Here is a 21359-nt window from a genome sequence, read left to right as displayed (position 1 = left end):
ATCTCAGAAACTATAAAAGCTAGAATAACCAAAGTTGGCATCCAGATTTTCCTAGGTCCGAGTAAGGACGAGTTTATTTTTTTTTTTTTTAATTTTCCCCCCCTTCCCCCGCTACAGAATTTCGTCAATAGCGTCTACATTTCAAATGCTACCTAAACCAAACTTTGCACACATAATTTATATATAATTGTCTACTGGTGTTCAAAATTTTATTCAATTCGGTCAATTCTAAGAAAAGTTATTAGCGAAACAAATTCTCTCTAGTACAACCCCCACAAACTGCAGCAACAAGTTCGCTCTTCTTCTTCCTCTTTATGCTGCTGCTATGGGCGCGTATAACTCAGTGACGGAAATTTACCTGGGTACAGGGTATTACACTGTCGGGCTTGCTCGACTGTAGCGTTCTCTCTTGTTGGGACTGTCAATTATCTTGACTGTCTTAAAAATAAAAATCTCTTATTATTGACTTAAGCCTTTTTTTTGGCTTCAAGATTGATGAAATTGATAAAATTGAACTTAATGAATTAAGCAATAAGTTCACAATATTGCATCGCATATGGAAAAGTGGTTTCTTACAAAACATACTTAGTACAATTTGTTTGCTCGTTTTAACAACATATTGAATAATTATATAAAAGACACTTGTAGTGTATGTTTTAGCTGCTCTTTAAATTAAAACTGTAAGTCGACCGTACTTCGCAGCAGCGTTTTATCCTTACTTATGGTCAGCCATTGATTTTTTACCTATATCCTCGGCTTTTTTGTTTCTCAATACCTGCCTGCTGGCTAAAATTTACTCTAAAACGCAGCTTCCATTTACAGTGAATTAACGAGCAGCCATCCGAACTATCCTCAGTGACTTTCTGCAACTTCTGTTCCCCCAAATTCCCTTTTTGGCCAGCTCAAAAGATATCTACACACACACACACACACTCACAATCACAAATGTGTGTAAAAGCTACATGAAAGGCATTTAGCGCGCGGCTGGTCAGTAGCCATATAAAGTAGGAAAATAAAAGAACGCTGCAACAAATAATAGAAACAACAACACAGCAGCACCACGTACGGATAATCAGCGCCCAAAGGTAACATCCACACGTACATATGTCCTACGCTGTGTGTGTGAGAGTGTATGGACAGCTGGAAAACAATACGAAAAGCTGATGTTTCTACAGCCACTGACAGAAAGCCGTGCAGCAAGCAACACCAACAAATGCAGCTCAATGCAGCTCAGCTCTCAACTCGCCAGGACTTTTCCTCACCCTACCACCTTGCCTTGCCCTGGCCTGCCCTGTCCTGTCCTGCTATGCCTTGCCTGGACACTCAACGTTGCAAAAGTCAGAAGCATAAAATCCGATAGCTTCCGCTAAGCTAGCTTATTCAAGCGTACATAGGGCTAATAAAACATTTCTAAGGATTTCGCCAGGATTTCGCGTTGCGCTCGGGCTCAATGTGTATGAACTTTGTGAGTGGGTGTAGACGCGAGTGTGTGGTTGAGGTGGTGTGGAAGTAAAGATGCACGGGCTAGCTGTAAATGTGTAGCGTTTTTTGCTTTTCGCTCAATTCCCTTCGCTTCTAGTGAAGGAGTATTGTACTTTTGATATAAATGTTTGTAGGTTTGAGGTGCAGATGCCTTTAGATTGATATGTATGGGTTATCCTCATGATGAAATCAAGTGACCCTCTAAAAGTATTTCTATTGATATCTGCTTTTGTTCGCAACTTAATGTGTCCATTTGCCATGCCATTTCCTTCTTCGTTTGTAAAAACTATAGAGAATATATATTCAGAATGGCAGACGATTCCATAATGTCTCAGAATTCATATAAATGATAAATAAGCTGGCAGTTTAGTTTGGGTTTTAAGTCTATATAACAATTTATTTCAGATAATAAATAAACTGTCGGTGAAGTAAACCTTCAGTTTTGAATAACTTTAAGTTTCAAAACACACAGTTCCCTCCTTCAATACTTCAAAGCTTTTGAAAAAAGAAAATGTATGTTAAAACAAATTAGAGATGTTTGTATAGTACGCATAGAGCTTAAAATTATAATTATAATATAATTATAATATAATTTTGCCGCAAAATTAATAGTTTATGCGAACTTTGTGCTGAACCTGAAATTTCTTCAGAGCTATAACATCTATATGCAACATTTTCTTGTTGCGACTTTCTGTTGCAAAGTATTGCCGAAGGTAACAATTTAAAGTCGAACGCTGACTTTAAAAATTTTAGCTTTATCAGCGCAGAAAAGGGGTCGCAATTTAAATGCAACAAATTGAATTTACTGCATGCATCTACTACAAACCCCTCTTTGATGGGAAACGCTCACATTTTTTAGATTTGTGCTCGGCCGGCTAAACTTTTGAGCAAATTACTAACCAAGTTAGTGTTAGCGAACACATGGCTGAAAGTGTTTCAACGTTTTAAAGGCCACTTAATTCAATTGACATAAATTTTGTCCACTTTTCAAGGGGCGTCAATCGCCTATTTAAATTTTACAGCCGAGCACAACCGAAACTACACAAACTCCTTGGCTAAGCTCCATTTTATTGCGCGCCTTTTGTCCATCTGCACTTATCTCAAGGAAGCGACACCCACACACACAAACACAGACACTCACACACACACACATAAAGAAAGGAAATTTTCAAAGCCAGCTTGATGCTTATCCTTAATGATGCTGTAAAATACTGCTGCCTTTTTCTTTCCATCTCCATTTCATGATCATCTGTGGCAGAGTTTAAAGCTTTACGTAAAAGTTTTTGCTTCTCCTGCCCCTCGAAGCAATCAAACTTTTGTTGCAAAAGTAAATGCTTGCAACATTTGTCATCGCAGTGTACGTGTGGTAGCAGTTGCTTTAATTGCTCTCTCCATCTATCAATGGAAACTATGGGTCATGTTCTACATATTTTTTCCCTCAAATTTGCTTGCGGAGTACGTGGCCAGGCAAATGAAATAGTCCGCCGCCTCTGACACTGTCTTTTCTTTTTACTTCGCTTAAAAAGGGATAACGAGACAACTTGGCCAGTTTTACAAGTTTTTAATAGAGAGTGCCAGCAACAAACAACACTACCTACAAATAATAAAGAATGAAAAAAGGAACGAACTTAAGCCGGTGGCCAATGCACGGGCACAAAAGCCAGCCTCCGCATCTGAGGTAGGCATAGCAGTGGATTCTCCAGCAACAGCAGCCACAGAACGTGCCAAGTGTAGGCAGTAAACTGGCGCATAAACTGCTAAAAAGATGATGAATTTTCAACGCAGCCACGCACTGCCGGCCAGCAGGGAGCAGGGAATAGTCTAGAGACCAGACTCTCAGGCAACCAACAGTGTGCAGTTCTGATAATGCAAGTGCACAAAAATAACAATATTTGCGATTCATTTTATTTATGTAATTGCAAAGTATAAATGCAATTACAAATTACATCCAACTACACAGTTCGAGTATTTATTAGTAAATACAGCACCAAGGCTTTATTCTAATATTTATGTACTCTTATAAATATTCGAAGCAAGTTCCTACAGGTTTCAGGCTGGGCAATATATTTTAATGTGATTAGGTTTTCTGTAAAGGGATGTGTTGACTTACTGTATTCTTGAAATAACATAAAACTGTGTGTGCTCGAGACAGAATATAAGGGGAAGTTATTTACTTGGAAAAGAAATGGTATCTACAAGGTTGTCAGGAGGAACAAGTTTTTTCGCTCGATTGTATAAAGAGTAACGAGCAATTATTTGTTCAATTTTCAGACTTCTATTACATTCGAGGCATAATGGATGTTCCAGTTTTCGAAATATATATCTTCGCGAGTGAGTGTTCGCATGTACCAGTGGTTATACGGGAAATAATAGGACTTTTCAAACAAATTCCTTGTACAGCTTTTTGCTTGCTTGCAATTTTGGTTCCGGAAGGTATCCCATAATATATCTCTGATTGTAGAGATGTACAAATTGTTATCGGATGTATTGGTTAAGTATTTAATAATAGAGAAGAAAATCAGGGGAACAATCAGGCAATAGTTGAGAGAATTCTCAATTCAGATAAATTATGAACCCTTTATTTTTTCTTCTTCCTAGGAGCAAATATTGTAAGTATTTCTAATAAAAAACGAATTTTTGAAATTCAAAAAATTTGCTTCAAAAGTAGCGTACTTAAGCGTAATATTATACATTTAAAGCCTTTTTAAATTATTAAGAAAAATAACTATAATATTAAAAAAAAAACATCTCTTGAATTAATGAAATTATTTCCCTCGGATTGCTCTCCGAAAAAAATGTGTTTTCAAGTTGTAAATGTATTTATTACTTATTGTAATAAGCAAACAAATAAAACTAAGAAGTAATATTTTCATTTAGCATGAAACTGTTGTTAAACTTTGGGAAAAGAAACCTTAAGACTAAACGAAACTAAACTTTAAAAGAAGTAAACTGCAAATAAGGCTAGCTGAACGAGATAATCTAAAAATCGTTAATATCAGTGAACAGAAAATGCATACCAAAATGATTTATTTAACCACAACTTTTTCCAATATATGCCATTATGCAGAGCCTAGATGGTGGACCGATAGCGGGCTTTCAGGCAACGTCTGCTTAAACTTACTTGGCCGCACTGTGAACGCTACTCACTTTTTTTTGTTGTTGTTGGCGTGTAATAAACAAACTTTTGCGCAAAGTTTATTTCACTATTTTTTGCCGTTACATATGTATATATGTACACGTGGTATAATAGTGTGTGTAGATGTGAGAGGGCCTTTCAAATAGCCGCACGAGCTACACGAAACGTTAGTCTCATGAAAGTGGAGTGCATGGAGCTCACAAAACGACGAGTTTAACACCGAAAGACGATGGCGCAACACGGCACGCTTAGTTAGTTATGGAGATGCTGCATCTCCCCACACCCCTCTCCCCTCTGCCCTTATCACAACCTCACCAGCAACCAGGTGCCTTTCAGCACTCCCTATCAAGAACTCGGCGCCATCGTTCAACTGCCAGCGGCCGCAACTTTGAGCAGCCGTTGGCGTCCATTGACACACTGCGCTCGGGTCGCTCATCTTTGGCATCATTAAGCGCCATTTTGTTTGGCAGGCAGTCAGACAGTTGAGTGTGTGAGTGTGTGCAGGTAACTGAGATTTTGCACAGTGCCAAGAAAGTTGGCCGAGTGTAGTCGAGCAGAAAGTGAGTCTCAACTTGCGCGCCATGTACAATGTGCTGGCATGAAGATATTTCACTTTTATTATTTCATCTGCCTGGTGTTTTTTGTTAGTCAGATTTTGTGTGTGTGTGGCCGTTGCTCGTTTTGGGCAAATGCGGCCGCTGAATTTTTTATGAGTTCGTTGCCTGTGCGTGGCTGAGATTTTAGCCATGGTCAGGTCATAGCCTCTGCCTATTCATTGAAGTCACTTCAGTTAGTTAGAGCCAACGTCAAAATCGTTGCTGCTTAGTGCAGTGTTAGCTTAACCACAAAATCCGTTAAGCATGAAATGCCACCGCTCCCCGGAATCCCCACAACACAACACATCCTACTTCGACACACTGCGCTTAAAAACTAATTAATCTAAATGGATTTTTGTTGTTGCATTTTGCAACTGGCGCATAAAAAAGCAAACACACACACACACAATACACTTGTACAGGGGAAAAAATAAAATAAAAGTCGAGTAAAATGTGAGCGCCACTCATTGAAAGCGAAAAATAGTTGTGTGTGGTATGAATGTGAGGAGGTTGAGTGCAAGAGGACGCAGCTCACCGAACCGCAGCGAACCGCAAGCAATTTGCATGTTGCCCCATCGCTACCCCCCGCCCCCCATTTACTAACACCTCCCCACATCCCCACCAACCGCTCCATTGCAAGTATTGGGCAGCATGAAACACGAAAGGGGCCGAGCACGTATCATGTGAAAAACGGGGACAGCGTTAAAGTAGCCTTATCGGTACACACACATCGCATCAGCCTCAGTTTCAGTTTCAGCCTCGGCTTTGGCTTCAATGTGGACAGTTTGAAGCAATTTTGCATTGACGTGTGTCCGGGGCGAAGTGGCCAACTGAGCGTTCAAAATGGGGCGGTGGGCGTTACGTTGGTGGCTATGGGTATAGCTATGGCTATGTCAGTGCTTGCGGCTCCGACTATGACCATTGCTTTATAAATAAAGCACGACCAAGCAAATGCACTTCAACGTTTAGCCTGCGGCTGGCAGCAGTTAATGGAATTTATAGTTTTAAGGCTTTAAGCCAGCGAGACGCCTTTTCTACTTGCCTTTGCCATAATTCATGTCAAATCAATGCCAAATAGTATACTATATACTATACTACAGCGCAATATATTGAAAACGTTTGCATAGCACGCAAAAACATTAGTGTACATGTGTTTGTGTGTGTGTGTGTTGCTCTGTGCCTGCGCGAGTGGCGGCGCCATTTTAATTTGATTTTGCTCGCTTTTTTCGACTTCCGTCGTCGTTGTCGCCACTTCTGACATATCCAAAAGCCACATCTCCTCACCATATTGGATTATATATATATATATATATATATATATATTTTTATTTTTTTTTTGGTGTGCAGAAGCTTCTTAACATGTGGGATTGGTGAAAAAAAAAAACACTTTCATGTAACAATTTTGTAGTAATTACGAAAAAAAGAGAAATAGCATTCGACGTTCTTTTCAAATGAGGACGACGAGTTTAAGTTATTTCTAGATAGAGCTAATTATATTTAATAGTTCAAAATAAATAAAGTGTTAAGTTTTTCAGGCATGTGAATAATTTTTACAAACATTTTTAATTGTTTAATTGCCATTATTCTGCGTTGATTGTGAACAAATAAAAAACCATTAGTGCTTGAAAAATCAAAAAAAATGTATTCCTTTTTATATTTTTTAAAAACAAAACGATAAAGAAAAGCAATATTTCAAATATTTGATAAATTATATAATATCTATTTTACTATCCATTTATATGAAAATTGTTTAATCAAAATTTAGATTTATAATATAATCCCGAGCAGCCTTTCATTAAAGTAGAAAGGCACAATCAACAGAACCATTAAGATCAGATTACTTTAAACCAGCATTAATCCCTTACTGCTACTAGGCTGCAAAACCTCGAAAAGACGAATATATATAAAAAATCTGTTAATAAATGGCTTAGAGGCATCTGCCTCATATTTAGGCCCGACATTACATTCAACAAACGCTTACTAGGAAAAACTTCAAGCGAAGCCATCCAGTCTGAAATAAAGCACAGGAAATGGAAGTAGATTACCCCCCACTGCTCAGACATTTGGCTTTTGAATATAATCCAAGTAGACCAGTACATAGTAGACCAAAAACTGATTACCACAAGAACAACAAGAGTATATTGGAATAGTTTCTGCCATAAGTTCCGCTTAACAATATTCATTTAAATAGTTTATTGTTTAAGGAATTGTTAATTATGAGACTCAAGGAAAAAATAAACATAATTATTAAATTTTAATATATTTGCTTGTGTACCAATTAATTAATTTCATTAAACCAAGTTAAGCAAAAGCTTGCAAACATACAACCAACTTCGTTTCATAACTATTAAGAATTTTTAATTCGAAGAAATTTAATATTGCATTTCAAATTTATTAAAAAAGTTTTGAAAATCAAACATTTCCGGGTTAAAAATGTTCTTAAATGAAACTTCATTTAGAACATAAAATTTTAAATACAAAAAAAAATTGTTTCTTAAAAGGATTCCACTGCTAAGTAGGGACAAATGAAGTAGGTTTCTTTGGCTAAAGGTTAATTAATGATTGGTTTATTTTTCGCTGTGCCCCAAAAAGTAGGCAGCAGTTTATAATAAGATGCTATTTATACGCAAATGCAATGATTATATAAATCTGATTTATAAGTTATTCACTGGCTGAAGTTAACTTTAATCTGCAGACCTGATGCGTTCTACATAAAAAGGGTAAAATTCTTTATTGCACAGTCAGATCCACATGTAAATGCAAGCGCTGGCAGCTCAGTCCAGAGAAACATCAAATGTCCATTGAAGGGATCGCGGCATCGTCGAGTGTACGGTGGTTGCACAGTGTGGTGCAGCTGTTGGTATTTTTTGGGGTTTTGGTGGTTTTTTGCACATCGTTTATTATGCCAAGCGAAAAATGCAATATTTTTTCCTGCGTCGCTACGTGGCCGATGAAAATATTTACAATTTGGCAAGGCACTGTAGCTGCAGCAGCAGCTGTTGAAAAAACCCAAAGCCATAAAAAGAAGCGTCGCCAGTCGAGCCCAGCGACTTGCTGTGCACTCCATAAAAAAGGAGGCCACACACCATTCGGCTAAGCTCAAAAGCGCCAACTTCAATCTTTGAATGTTTTATTTACTGCAAAATCGATATGCTTTTTGGACGTGTGTGGTTGAGGCGGAGAGTCGGGGGGCTCTGAGTTTAACACACAAGTGCCAGGCGTAACGAGTTGCATGCAAATTTTTTTTTTCATTCTTTGCTTTGGGGTTGGGGCGGCTGTTGCCATTTTGCACAAGCGCTAAAATATCGCCACAGCGTGTCTTTGAAGCGCGTCTCAGCACATATGTATATGTGTGGATATGTGTGAGTATGTGTGTGTATGTGTGTGTATGTGTGTGTATGTGTGTGTATGTGTGTGTATGTGTGTGTTTGGCAGGCAACGTAGCTGAGAACGTGCACTGCAAACGCCAAACCAAAAGCAAATGTACAGCAAAGACATAAAAAGAATCAGAATGACATTTCCAAAGAGTACAATCGACTAAAAAATGCACTAAATGCTTATCAAAAATTAATAGGAATATAAAAAATAAGGAATTAGTAATATATTTGGAATATTTGCATTGAGTTTTTTCTAAAATACTGGAACATTATTTGAATAATATTAATACAAATAAGAATTATGGAAACTAATTAGTCATATTTTTTAAGAACATTTGAGTCTATGCTACTTTATGTTTAGTTTCGCATAGCCTTACCAACGAATACTCCCGTCTGGCTGTGTATTTAGGGTATTTGAAGGCGGAAATAAGAATTGGAGCAGCGTCAGTGGTGAGCGGCAGCATTTGCCGCTGCAGCGCACACGCCAACACACATACTCGTATATAGGCAGACAGTTACAAACAAGAAGCATGCGGAATGGCTGCGCTGCTGCGGAATTAGTGAAGCTGTCCTGTTCGTCCCTGTCCCTGTCTCTGTCTCTGGGTCTGCCCGTGTCCCTGGCCCTGTCCCACTCCCTGTCACCGTCATCGTCGGCGTGTCTGCGTCGCCACATGCTCCCCGAACACATTACGTATGCATGGCATTCGCATAAGCCAGAACGCGCCAAAGCTAAGCGCCGACCAACAACGTTGTCCTATGGTGTAAATGCCAAAGCGCTCGGACAAAAACGTACCAGCATCTGCCTTTCCCCTCCCACATTATCTCCATCACCAAAAAAGCACTCCAAGAGCGACAACAACAACAACAACAGAAAGAAGAAGAAGAACATCTGCGACAGCAACGGCACAAGTCAAGCAGCAGTGGCAGCAGCAAAAGCGACGTGCATGGGCCACAAAGCAAAGAGTGGCCCCCAACAGACCTCCAATAGACCCCCCTCTCCCACCCGGTCCACTGCCTTCTTACCCAACGCCCGACAACTAGAAAACTTCAATGCTGATTGCGATCGCTCGTTGCCCATTTCAGTTGGTCTGCCCTTTTTTCATGCCGCTACACTTTCCTGTTCCCACGTTGATAATTCGAAATTTGTATTCCAATCTTCAAATTGTCTCAAAATGGAATTGATTTTATGCAGATGAGCATGAAATTGTCTCAATGCGAATTTTGCATGTAAGTGTAAATAAATGTTACGCCCGTCTTCAATGCACACACATTGCGAACACAAATGCATGCGGAATTTTGTTGTCGTTGTGTTTGTCAAGTCATTGCTTTTTGGATGCGACAGATATTGTATGTACGAGTATATTCTGCAATTTACAGCGTGTTGAGTGTGGTGTTTGACTTGACCATAATTTACATAAGAACCTCAAATTCATCGCTTCAAACAAACAACATGAACTCGTATAGTATATCAATAGCCAACATAATAAGTATATCGCTTTTGATAATGAAAATTAAATTCATACAAGTATAAGGAGGTTTTGTCAACTCAAGAAATGAACGGATCCATTAATAGTGTTATCATTGAAATAATAGGCTCTATGTATACATATATAAAATTTTTAAATAAATTGGGAAAGGCTGAATTGTAAGCTTTGGGTTAATTATGGTCCGTACTAAAGCTATTTAAATATACTCTACATAAGCAGCAGGATCGGAATGATCTCTTCCAAGATGAAAATTAATTTTACATGCCGTTTTCAAGAAGTATTCGATTTTGTTAATCATAAAATGTCAATTTTGTTCATAGTTTCAAAATGATGACAAAAACTGCACATTAAGGTATTATCTACTTAAATATTTTATACTTAAATGCAAAACTAAACTTTAAGTTATTATTGAATAAAACAAAACTCCCATTGGCTACAAATAGGAATCATTTTACACAAAATTAACGCATGAATGAGAAATGCATTTTTTGTTTTTTTTTTTTTTTTTGTAATTATGACTACACCTGCCAGATTGTTTATGAAACATGTCAACATTTTAATGATATGAGAAAAGTAATGTATTACTGATTTACATTATGTTTCGCAATAAAGTTTTCTTTTATATTCATATTATATTAGATTCATCTTCACATATGTCAGTCTAGTTATGAAAAAAGCAATTCTTTTTGCTTTGATTTTAAGTAAAAATTGCTTATGCTTCAAAAAGAAACAACAATAATCAACCGGCATTCCAAACAATTGCACTCATTCAATTGAAGTACAAGTATATAGATTGCCAGCTTCAAAACCACAGATATTTTCGTGCCAACAAGGCCAAGGGGATGAAGACCATAGAAACATAGAAACTTATTACTAAATTTTAGTTATTACCGAACTTGAAAACCGAATCAAAAGCAAAGCTATATTGAAAACTCATAAAATGAGAAAACACTTTAAATATTTGCGCAAACGAACCTCAATAGCTGGAAAGTGAATAGTCCCCTCAACTAGAAATGGGGCTGGTTTTGACTTGCTTGCATTTCATTTGAATTTACAACTGTTTTTCCGCTTTGTTCCAACCACCACCAACCAGAATGATGCCAGTTGCCAGGAAAATAAAACAAACCAGAAATGAAAATCATCGAGCATTGAGAAGTACTGCTGGCCAATAAAAAAAAAAATAAAGCAGAGACACGGAAATCGCATAAATGCGCTTGAAAATTGTAAAAATGCATAGAGCCGACAAACGAAAGAAAATAAAATGAAGAATATCCTAACAAAAATTTCGCAGTCAGTGGGCAATATGCAAACATGGCCAAAATATTTCAATATTTCAAACACGCAACTCCAAATATGCACCGCATGCGGTTGAGCTTGTTGATGTCGATGGCCATGATGATGATGATGAGGATGAGGATGAGGATGCTGCTGTTCGACATTGATGAGCTGCCGTTGGCCTGATACATCGTTTGCATTTCTCACTCGCTATATACATACAAACATACATGTACTAATGTATGTATATACAAATGTACATATGTACAAAGAGTATATACTCGTACTTGTATATATTTTCTTACTGCGACTCTGGCAATATCAAAATTTGGCACAGGAAATTGAAAGACAGCCGCAATTCAGCGATTGAGCCCCACTTTCCCATCAATGTTTGGAGCTGGATGAGCGCGCGATGTTATCGCTTTTCATTTGTTTACAATGCTGAGTAATTTGTGTTTACTGTTGGTTGTGTTTAGCATGCAGGCAAGGCAATGTTTGCCAATGAAAATTATATGCCTGCGATATGCCAGATGTGGCCGAGGATAAAGAGCGCCTTAAGTACGCAGGAAATTGCAAATTGCTAGTTTCTGGCCAACTTGCTCAGCTCTGAAGTGTGCAATTGATGTTTATAGATAGCTTCTTATTGATTTCTTGACCATATCAATTGTTTGCTTTTTCTTTTTCCGCTCTGTCCGCAGTCTATCATTATGGGGCATGTCTAAATGAATCAATAATAAACTGGAAGTAGATTGGGAGTGGAAGGGGTGTCTAATCCGCAATAAACAAAGAGGAGTATCTGTGGCAGGATGTAGCATAATCATTAAAATTGCAAATTATTATTATTCAAGTAAAACCATTTGAGCTAAACACAAACACTGACTTAATTAGTGCTCTAAAAAAATTATTTTTATTTCTCTTTCTTGGAAATGCATTTGAATGGATAAAATAGGAATTATAATCAAATATCTGCTTAAATTAATTTGAGGATAGTTTAATATAAATATGCATTCAGTGTTAAAACTTCTGAGTGTTAATACTGTTTTTAAATTTAATTCAATAATATTTCGTATCTTTGAACTAATTTTAGTAGACGGCGAAATAAAAATGCATTGTTCGTAGAAACAAAATTGTTCTGAGACGTCAAATAATTTTTTTTTCATTACTCACATAAATTTTAAAAGCCATTTACGTTAGCAATATTTGTTAATGAAATAATATAAACCTTACGAAATCTCCGCTAATGTCTTAATAAATAACCCAAGTACTATTCAGCAGAAAAGGCAGAAAAGCTTTTGTGAATTCACTTTCTCCGTTTTCTAAATCTCCTAAATACCTCATGAATACATACGTTCCATGCTTATTCAGTTTTCCAGCGTCACAAAGAACAAAACAAAAACCAAGAGAGAAAAACTAGACCAGCAGCCATAACTATCTCTGTATCTATAAATCATCTATGCAATTTTAATTCAAATACAAAGCATTTCCACCGCACAATACACAAGCACCAACAACATGAAGAGCACCAAGCACATGTGAGGGTATTGTTAGCATAAACCAATTGTAAAAGCCAAAATATCGCCGCCCAACTAATGCGCTCAATGCGCCAGTGAGTCAGCCAAAAAAGCTACTCGAAGCTAAAGCCAATGCTTCGAGCCAATGCATGGGAATAAAGCCAAAATATGTATAAATAACCGCATTTGCGTGTCTATGTGTGTGTGTGTGCATGTTTGTGTGAGTGCTTGATATATTTTGTTTAACGTTTATAGTTTTATGCACTTAAGATAGCAAAATATTTTTTAAATTTATTTCACCAGCAAGGCAAAACTTTTGCCAATATTTGTAAAAAAGATATTGATTGGGTTGAACTGCAAGAGGGAGGAGGGGAAGCAACGAGCAAGCATATTTCCCACTTAGCTCCCATACACACTTACACACACACACACACACATGCACAACACACATACCGCTTATGCACATAAATTTATCCTTTCAATAAAACATGCAAGTTGGTATGCGTTTTCTTTACCGCCCTCAACAGCTTCGCTCAATTCTTTGGGCAAACAACGCGCAGCTGCCTGCACAAGCTGAAATCCCCGCAATACCCCTCTCCCCCCCCTGCCATCCACATCACTTCCTACTCCTGCCCTGCTTCCTTGCCCGGCCATCGCTCGGCTGCCACTCTGCATAAGTAAACGTCAGCGCATAAATTGCCACAGTCTCTGCCATGTGCGTTGCTCGTAGTCAAATTTTTGAGTTTTTCGTGCATGATAACAACTATGGCAACAGTTTGAGAGTCATTGAAGCGAAGTGGTTGTAAGGCAAGGTTCGGCGATTGGGATGCCGAGGGAGCTGGGAGCTGTTATGTGGAAGTTCAGCAAGTTCTCATATTGGTACTTGAGAGTCAATGCTGTTTTTTTTTTTTTTTTTTTTTTTTGTTGCCCCTAAGCCAAAGGTTATATTTGTTTTATGTTTAGTGTTCAAATATATTATTGAAGCGCGATGCTCTGCAGGCTTCCAAAGCACACACTCAAGCTTATATACACTAGCGAACGTTTGCATTGACTAGTTTCCAATTAAAACAAGCGTTATTCATACTGGTATGTTAAAGAAAAAATAGAAAGCATATTATGTCACATGCAGTGGATTGCCGCAATTTGTTAAGCATTCTCGAACGTCCTGCTGTTTGCAATCCTACATAACTATAGATCAGCAATTGAAGCAATCAAAGAAGTTACTCGTGAGTTGTATTGTTAGTTTGAACTACGCTAACAGCTTTAACGACTCGCTAATCCGGCGGAAAACAGTTTATATTTGAAACCCTTTTTTTTAATTAAAGAAAAAGAATTGAGTTTAAATCTTAAGAGCTAGAGAATTTTAATTATTTATTTATTTACTTAAAACAGTGGTTTTTACTTAAAGCTACCAGCTGGCTTAAGTGGAAAGTGGAAGTTCAGCTCTAAAAGGATTATTATTATTTGGGTATTTCCCATCATTCAGGCGAAAATTGAAAACATACATACATACAAACATACATTGTCTTTAACTAAAAGCTGCAAGCTTGCTCCGCCTGTTCGAAATTTGATGCAACATGGGACCTGTTTTGTTAATTTTACATTTCCTACAAATTTACATGGTATTTTCTGATATAAAAGTGACCCTGTAATTTGGATATAACTTTCAGAATCCTTGTTAATTTATTAAGATTTATTTCATTACGTTCGAAGTAATTCTATCTGGATAGGATGTACATATGACAATGTTTTTTTTAGATCCCCAAAGTATTTCGAACAATACTATTCTGGAATGGCCTTTTATACTATTATTTAATAATTTAATTTTTTAAAACTTATTTAGAACAAATGGTATGCAAAAAAGGGATTATTTAATGAGAACACGTTTTTTTATTTAGACAATCCTTACATAATGACTTAATATCAATTTATAATTAGAGCACAATTAAAATTTAAATGTATGTAGTTCAAGGCAATTTTTTTAATTTGTTAAAATACTGTCGAAGTATAGTGTAGCGCACATGTGTGCATATAAACAGATCTACGTACTTGTATGTATGTAGATATACATATGAGCGCAGTAAATGCTCGTTGTGGTTTTTTTGTCATTGCTTTGCTTTTTGTTGTTGTTGCTATTGCTGCTGTGCTTGTTGTTGTTGTTGCTGTTGCTGTTGCTGTGCTTCGGCTGCATGTTGAAATATTCAAACAAAAACGCAATGAAAATATGAACTGATGTTTATCGATTGTGAAATATGATAGAGCTGCAGGCTGTTATTGTTGCTGTTGCTGTTGCTGTTTCTGCAAAGGTGTGTTGGTTGGGAAACGAACATGCAATGCACGCACACCTTTACCACATTTATGCACACACACACACGCACACACAGACACACTACAAATAATTCTACACAGACAGAGCCAGAGAACTGGCGTGCATACGTTTGCATGGCCTTTAATTTGTTAGCACAATCAAGTCGACAGAGGGCGCTGCATTATTTGTGTGCACTGCTGTCAGGCATGTGTGCATAAGTGTGTGTGTGTGTGTGTGTAAGTCTGTGTCTGTGCGCTGCTCTGTTTGGCTTGTTTGCCTGCCTTTCGTGTTTGATGATGTTGTTGTTATTTGTTTGCGTGCCGCTTGCTGCAAGGTAACCCGCCAGCCAACCAGCCAACCAGCCAACATAGCAGCCAGCCAGTTCGCCAGCCAATTCAATGCATAACAGCTATAGAAGTTACAACAGCAAAAAAACAACAACAACAACTATAGCTACAACAACCAAGGAGGCAAACGCGCCGACGCCCCAAAGCAATTGCAACGAAATTCCTTTGGTAGCTAATAAATATTCAAGTTTAATTAAATATGCTTTTTCAATATTTATGTGCGTATCGATTGCAAAGCCCAAAATGTTCGAGCACACACACACACACACACACACACACGGACATACACCCCAAATGCAATTTCACTTTTGGTCAGCGCCATAAATTGCAGCCTTGAAGAGAACGCGCAGTCTCTCGCCAGAAGCCATTAAAATAATTTTTGTTTGGCTCGCCACAATCGACTCGCTCGACCCACTTCATCCGCTCGACCCGCTCTCCCTACTCGCCCGACTAGCTTACTCCACTATTCGACTTTACATGGGGCTCAACTAAAACTCATATTAAAAATTGACTTTTATCGTGATTTACAATCAGGTTGCCTTTTTTCATTTTCCTTCCATTTCTTTTTTTTACATTTTTAAAATGGCTCGCCCCATATGCGGGCCATGTTTGCTGCCTGCTGCGGTTTGGCCGCCAACTTCAAAATATTTCTTCGTGGCTTAGCACAGACTTATATATATTTTTTTAAACCTATGTTGTTCATGTATGCATAAGCACTTAAAAAAATACATAATATTAAACTAATCCAAGAAGTTTAAGATGCTATAATATGAAGAAGATATCTATAAGTATTGGACACAGCTTGTTATTTATTAAAAACCATTATATAACCATTATGAAATAATATAACATGATAACATTCATGCACAACAAAACGGGTAATGTTTAAACAATTTAATTCAGGAAAATGCTCTCCCTATTATCCAGAATTATGTAATTATTGAAACTCTTCTGTTTAATTCTAGCAACTCTCTAAACTATGCTGCTTTTTTTTGTAAAATTCCTCATTTTAAATCAATAGCGTAGTAATTTTTGGAAAAATCAGCGCACAAAGCCAGCTTTCGTTGCAGTCAGAGTTGAATGATTAAGTTCAACATTTGTATTAATTTTTGTTATTATATAGTGGTATTACATTGCACTTTAATGAAACAATTTAAAAATATTATGCAGAACTACAATGTTTACTTAATAAAAGAAAATGACAAATAATAGCTTATGAAATAGTATTTTCTTTCAAAAACAGACATGATATTGAAAATTTGTTACCTGATGAAAGGCTAACTAGTTGCTTAGTTAATGAACCTTGTAAGAGCTACCTAATTAACTAATTTTCTAAAAGAAAGAACAAACAACTAACTATTTTCTTGTTCAATATTGATTGGCATTCAATAATTATCTCAGTGTATTTGGAGTATGTGCCCACATCTACACGTGGTCTCGCATTCTGGTGGTTTTTAGCAGCTTAAATCCTTTTTACACGAACGCCTCGCCAACCGCAGTTAAGGCCCCTCCCTGCCCAATGAACCGCCGCCATTGCTTGCTTGTATGTGCTACACGTCTTGATGGCTTGGCGATGTCGGCTCAATCCTTAAGGAGCTAGCAGCTACTCTCTCACAAAGCTTTTACTTTTCTGCCACTATCTACGAGCAAATGCGCATACATAGTTGGACATAGCACTTCCATTTGCTGAAATCCTTTTCTCAACATTTTTTATACGCTTCATATTTTTTGTAGCATGTAATTCTATTGGATTTCATAGCGAACTGGCCAAGGACTTTTAGATTGACTTAGATTGTAGCTTTTATCCTTGCTACTACTTATCTGAACTTCACTTTTAATTTGTCATAGACCAAACTCAAATAAGACCTACATTTTAAAATCATCTTAGTATTAAGAATAGAGCAGCTGCAAGTTGGTATAAAATTCATATGAAAATAAAATTAGTTTTTTTGTTTGCTGATACTTATTCAACCTTTTCTAACTACTTTTTAAATTTGATTCATTCTTTACAGAGACTGCAGAGTTGTGCGCGATCCGCAGACGCTGAAATCAAAAGGCTATGGTTTTGTCAGCTTTGTCAAGAAATCGGTGAGTAAATGTAACAACAATTGCACAAATAACTGATTTAAGCATCCTTAAGCTCGCACGAACATCAAACGATGTCAAGCTGGCATTGAAGCCTTGATTTTAAATGTAAATAAAGATGTCAGCACCAATTCAGAAAACTGATGATGCTGGCTGACAAGCTGTTAGTTGTTAGTTTGGCATGACGGCTTTGAATTCTTAATTAAAATGAAAGACAAATAGGCAGACAATGTTGGCGGCAAGTTGACAAAACCGCTCACTAAGCATATCAAGAGAGAACCTGTAGCATTATTTCTGCAAAACTTTTCTCACTCCGTCAGGAAAGTTCAACGAAGCGCGAAGATTTTTAAAATTTAAAGCACATTTTAGCGAAGCTGTGTGGATTGGATTTTATTTTCTTACTCTTGAACGCACTCAGATATCAAAGGATGTGCGTTGGGGACTGGTGGCTGAAGGCTGAAGGTTGAAGACAGTCAGTCACGCACGTAGATAACTTTTTACGCACACACGGGCAGCTGCTGGCTGGCAGGAAGCACATGCAACAAATCTCACGGCAGGGCAAAGGCAAACATGTAAACATTTACACATCATATTCAATACGTTTAAACCGCAAGTGATAAGGGTCTAAATATCTTAGAGAGGGCGGCATGTAACTTTAGCTGTGCCATTCAAGCCACTGCCAAGTTTTATGGCAGTTCAAACTGACTGCCTGCAGGCTCTTTATGTACTCATGTGTGTGTGGGTGTATGTGTGCTGTGATTGAATTTCATGTGTTTAATAGGTAGAAAATTCGACAAAGCCATGAGCCAAGCGCAGAAGGACAGACAGCATCAAAGACGCTCAACGCTCAGCGCCCAACGCTCGAAGAGCGTGTCAGCCAACGAAGCAGAAAAAATGCGCAAGCAGCTTAGCTCGGCAAGCAGACAGACGCAGCAAAGCCAAGCTAAAACCAAATCAAAATCAAAATCACACACACAAAATCAATGTCGAAGTCACTTGGCCTCATGTAAAAGCCAAAGGTGCTCCCAAAGTCAATTAAGCGGCAAATGTTGAAAATTATTAATTGAATTCCTTAATGTGTCGAGATGTGCGCGCGACATTTTTGTCAATCCTAACAGCTGCGACAGATGGCAACTGCACAACCCCACTTCTGTACATATCTGAGTATATATGTATCTGTATATATGTGTATTCCCGTACTTGTATGTGTTTGTGCGGTGTTAGTCAGGCGTGTGCAAATACAACATAATCCTTGACACTTAGACGCGACGCCCACAACTAAAACCACCCAAAGCCTCCAGCTGTCATTCAAATGTTTAAGCTGAGAATCCTTTCCTCCCCTACTCTAAGGATAGGGGTAGCGGTAGAGTAAAAGAGTCACTGAGTGCGAGGCCAACTTGTTACGGCATTATGGCAAGCGCTTAGTGTCTGCTTTGGCTGAGGCAGCCATGCGGCCGTATACGCAACGTCAATATTGTCAGCTTTAAAAATAATGACGAAGTCGCCCTACATTTTAATACTGCCACACACTATAAGCTAGTATGTGTTTTAAAAAATGTATTTATTATGCAATATTTTTGATCGTTTGAATCAATGTGAGCAACTGGCTTTAACGCACTTCGATGATTTGCACCTCATTTTTATTCTATCGTTCTATTGCGTTGTTTTTAAATGCAATTAGGCGCACTAATTACTCCATTAATAAATTAATCGTTCATTTATTTATTTAGTACAGCTTACAATAAAGTGAATGTGCACTTAATTTTTAATGAAGCGTTAGCTTCTATGGCCTTCAGCAGCCAGTATGTACAGTAGAATGAGTCTAATATTTAGACTCCAGAACGTTAAAGTGTGCCTATTATTATATGAATGTGTTTAAATATATGTATGTATGTGTGAGTTTACTGAAAGATAGGACAGCTTTAATGATAGAGACTACATTTGAAAATAAATATTGACAAGTTTTAATTCCAAGTTCATTCAATATTCTGCAGCCTTAGTTGGGATATGAGGATTAAGGGGTCACTGGACTTGATCTGTGATTACTTGTGGAGTTGGAAGTTGCTTAATTAGAGTGTCCTCAGATAATTCAACTATCTTGCACGAAAAAGAAGTTTCCACCACTTTGAATAATAATTGGATTTAAAATACATACATAGATGTACTATATAGTAGTAAAGGAACGTATGCAGCAGCTCTGGAAACCCTGTCAACTGTTTTCCTAATCTAACCCTGCTTGGTATTTTAGTAACTCGCTCACGAGGGTCACTCTGATGCGAGTGAGAGAATAAAGACTATGCCTTTATCTTCTAGAAATATGTGTAAGTTTATAATGATTTCAACCAATTTATTAATTAATTTCCGCGGTTCATACAAATAATTAAAGTTTTTGGGATAAGCCGCCGAACAAGTTAGCTGCCACAGAAAATAGGAGCAATAAGGAATACTTGTAAGTTGCGGCTGCTACTGTTGCTGTTGCTGTGTTTGATTTGCCACTAAGCTTGGCATGTCAGCTTGGCTGGCACACTAACTAGTTAACTTTTCGATTGCATACACACAGGCGCACAGGCCGCAAAAAATGACAGCTCAAATGACGGCCACACACACACATACACACACACCATAGCGCAAACCAATTGCATTTTACAAATTTTCGAACTTTCTCGATTAGTTTGCCACTCGGTGCGAATTGCCAGGCGAATGCGCAAAAAGAAAAAGACAGCCAAAATAGCAAACTCAAATATTTCAAATTAAGTTTCTCGACATGCGTCGTACTTACGTTTGCATGTATGTATGAGTGTGTATGTTTGTAGCCATCTCTAAGCCGATGCTGGTGCTTGCAGCTGATTTAATGCAAATTTTATTTATGCGAAAAGTTTTATTAAATTTTTGTGCAAAGTTTATATTTTCTGTGGTTTTGCGGAAATTGAAAAGTTATTTTTCGAATGGCTTACTGCACACATACACACACACACACACACACACACACACACACACACACACACACACACACACACACACACACACACAGACACATACAGGCAAAACACCAAGCACATACATATACATATATCTGACAGGCATGTGCATTGCATTTCGACTTCAAACGGAAAAAGCAGATTTTCTTCATCTTTGCAGCTTCCGTTGCGCATTGCCAATGTCGCAGGCTTTTCCCCACAATGCGCTGAAATATTTTACGAAAATTGTTTAGCTACATATTTTAAATAAACAGCAGCCAAAGCTACCGACGAAAGAACATTGACGCTGGCGAAGACGACGCATACAAATTGCCATAATTTAATAACCATCAACGCAAGACACACTGAGGACGCACTGAAGATGCCGCCGTCGCCAAAGTCTTTCCAGTCTTCTTCATTGTCATGAGCAGCAGCAACAGCCGTGACTGCCAGCGAGGAACATTTTATGTTGGCTGCGTGTCATTAGCATCATAAATCACAAACACACGCACACGCACACACACATCCAAGCAGAAAGCGCAAAATAAAAGAGGAAACAAGGAAATTCGCGCAAACATTAAACGCAATAAACATGTCGATGCCGCATAAGCGACGACACAGCTCCAAATGCTTAAAAATGCTAATGGCTGACATCGTCGGCCACATTTTCAAAGCTGTTGATGTTGCTGTTGTTGCTGCCTCTTGGCTGTTATTGTCACATTGCGCATATTAACATATTATTGCAGCTACAGCCAATGCGGCGTATACGCAACATGCTGAATGAAGCCTTTTAAATGT

General features: G+C 37.9%; 1 protein-coding gene across 1 annotated transcript in view; it reads left to right on the top strand.

Moving 5' to 3' along the window:
• Positions 1-21359, top strand: part of LOC115620833 (nucleolysin TIA-1) — a 174690-nt gene that overhangs the window by 131573 nt on the left and 21758 nt on the right. The window contains exon 5 of the mRNA XM_030514265.1: positions 17532-17607. Coding sequence (XP_030370125.1) covers positions 17532-17607 — 76 coding nt within the window. The remainder of the gene's footprint in view (positions 1-17531; positions 17608-21359) is intronic.

The sequence above is a fragment of the Scaptodrosophila lebanonensis genome, unplaced genomic scaffold, assembly GCF_003285725.1.
Source record: "Scaptodrosophila lebanonensis strain 11010-0011.00,11010-0021.00 unplaced genomic scaffold, SlebRS2 tig00000024-arrow-pilon, whole genome shotgun sequence".
Taxonomy (NCBI): domain Eukaryota; kingdom Metazoa; phylum Arthropoda; class Insecta; order Diptera; family Drosophilidae; genus Scaptodrosophila; species Scaptodrosophila lebanonensis.
Note: the sequence above shows the minus strand (reverse complement) of the source record. Positions and strands in the feature narration are given on the sequence as shown.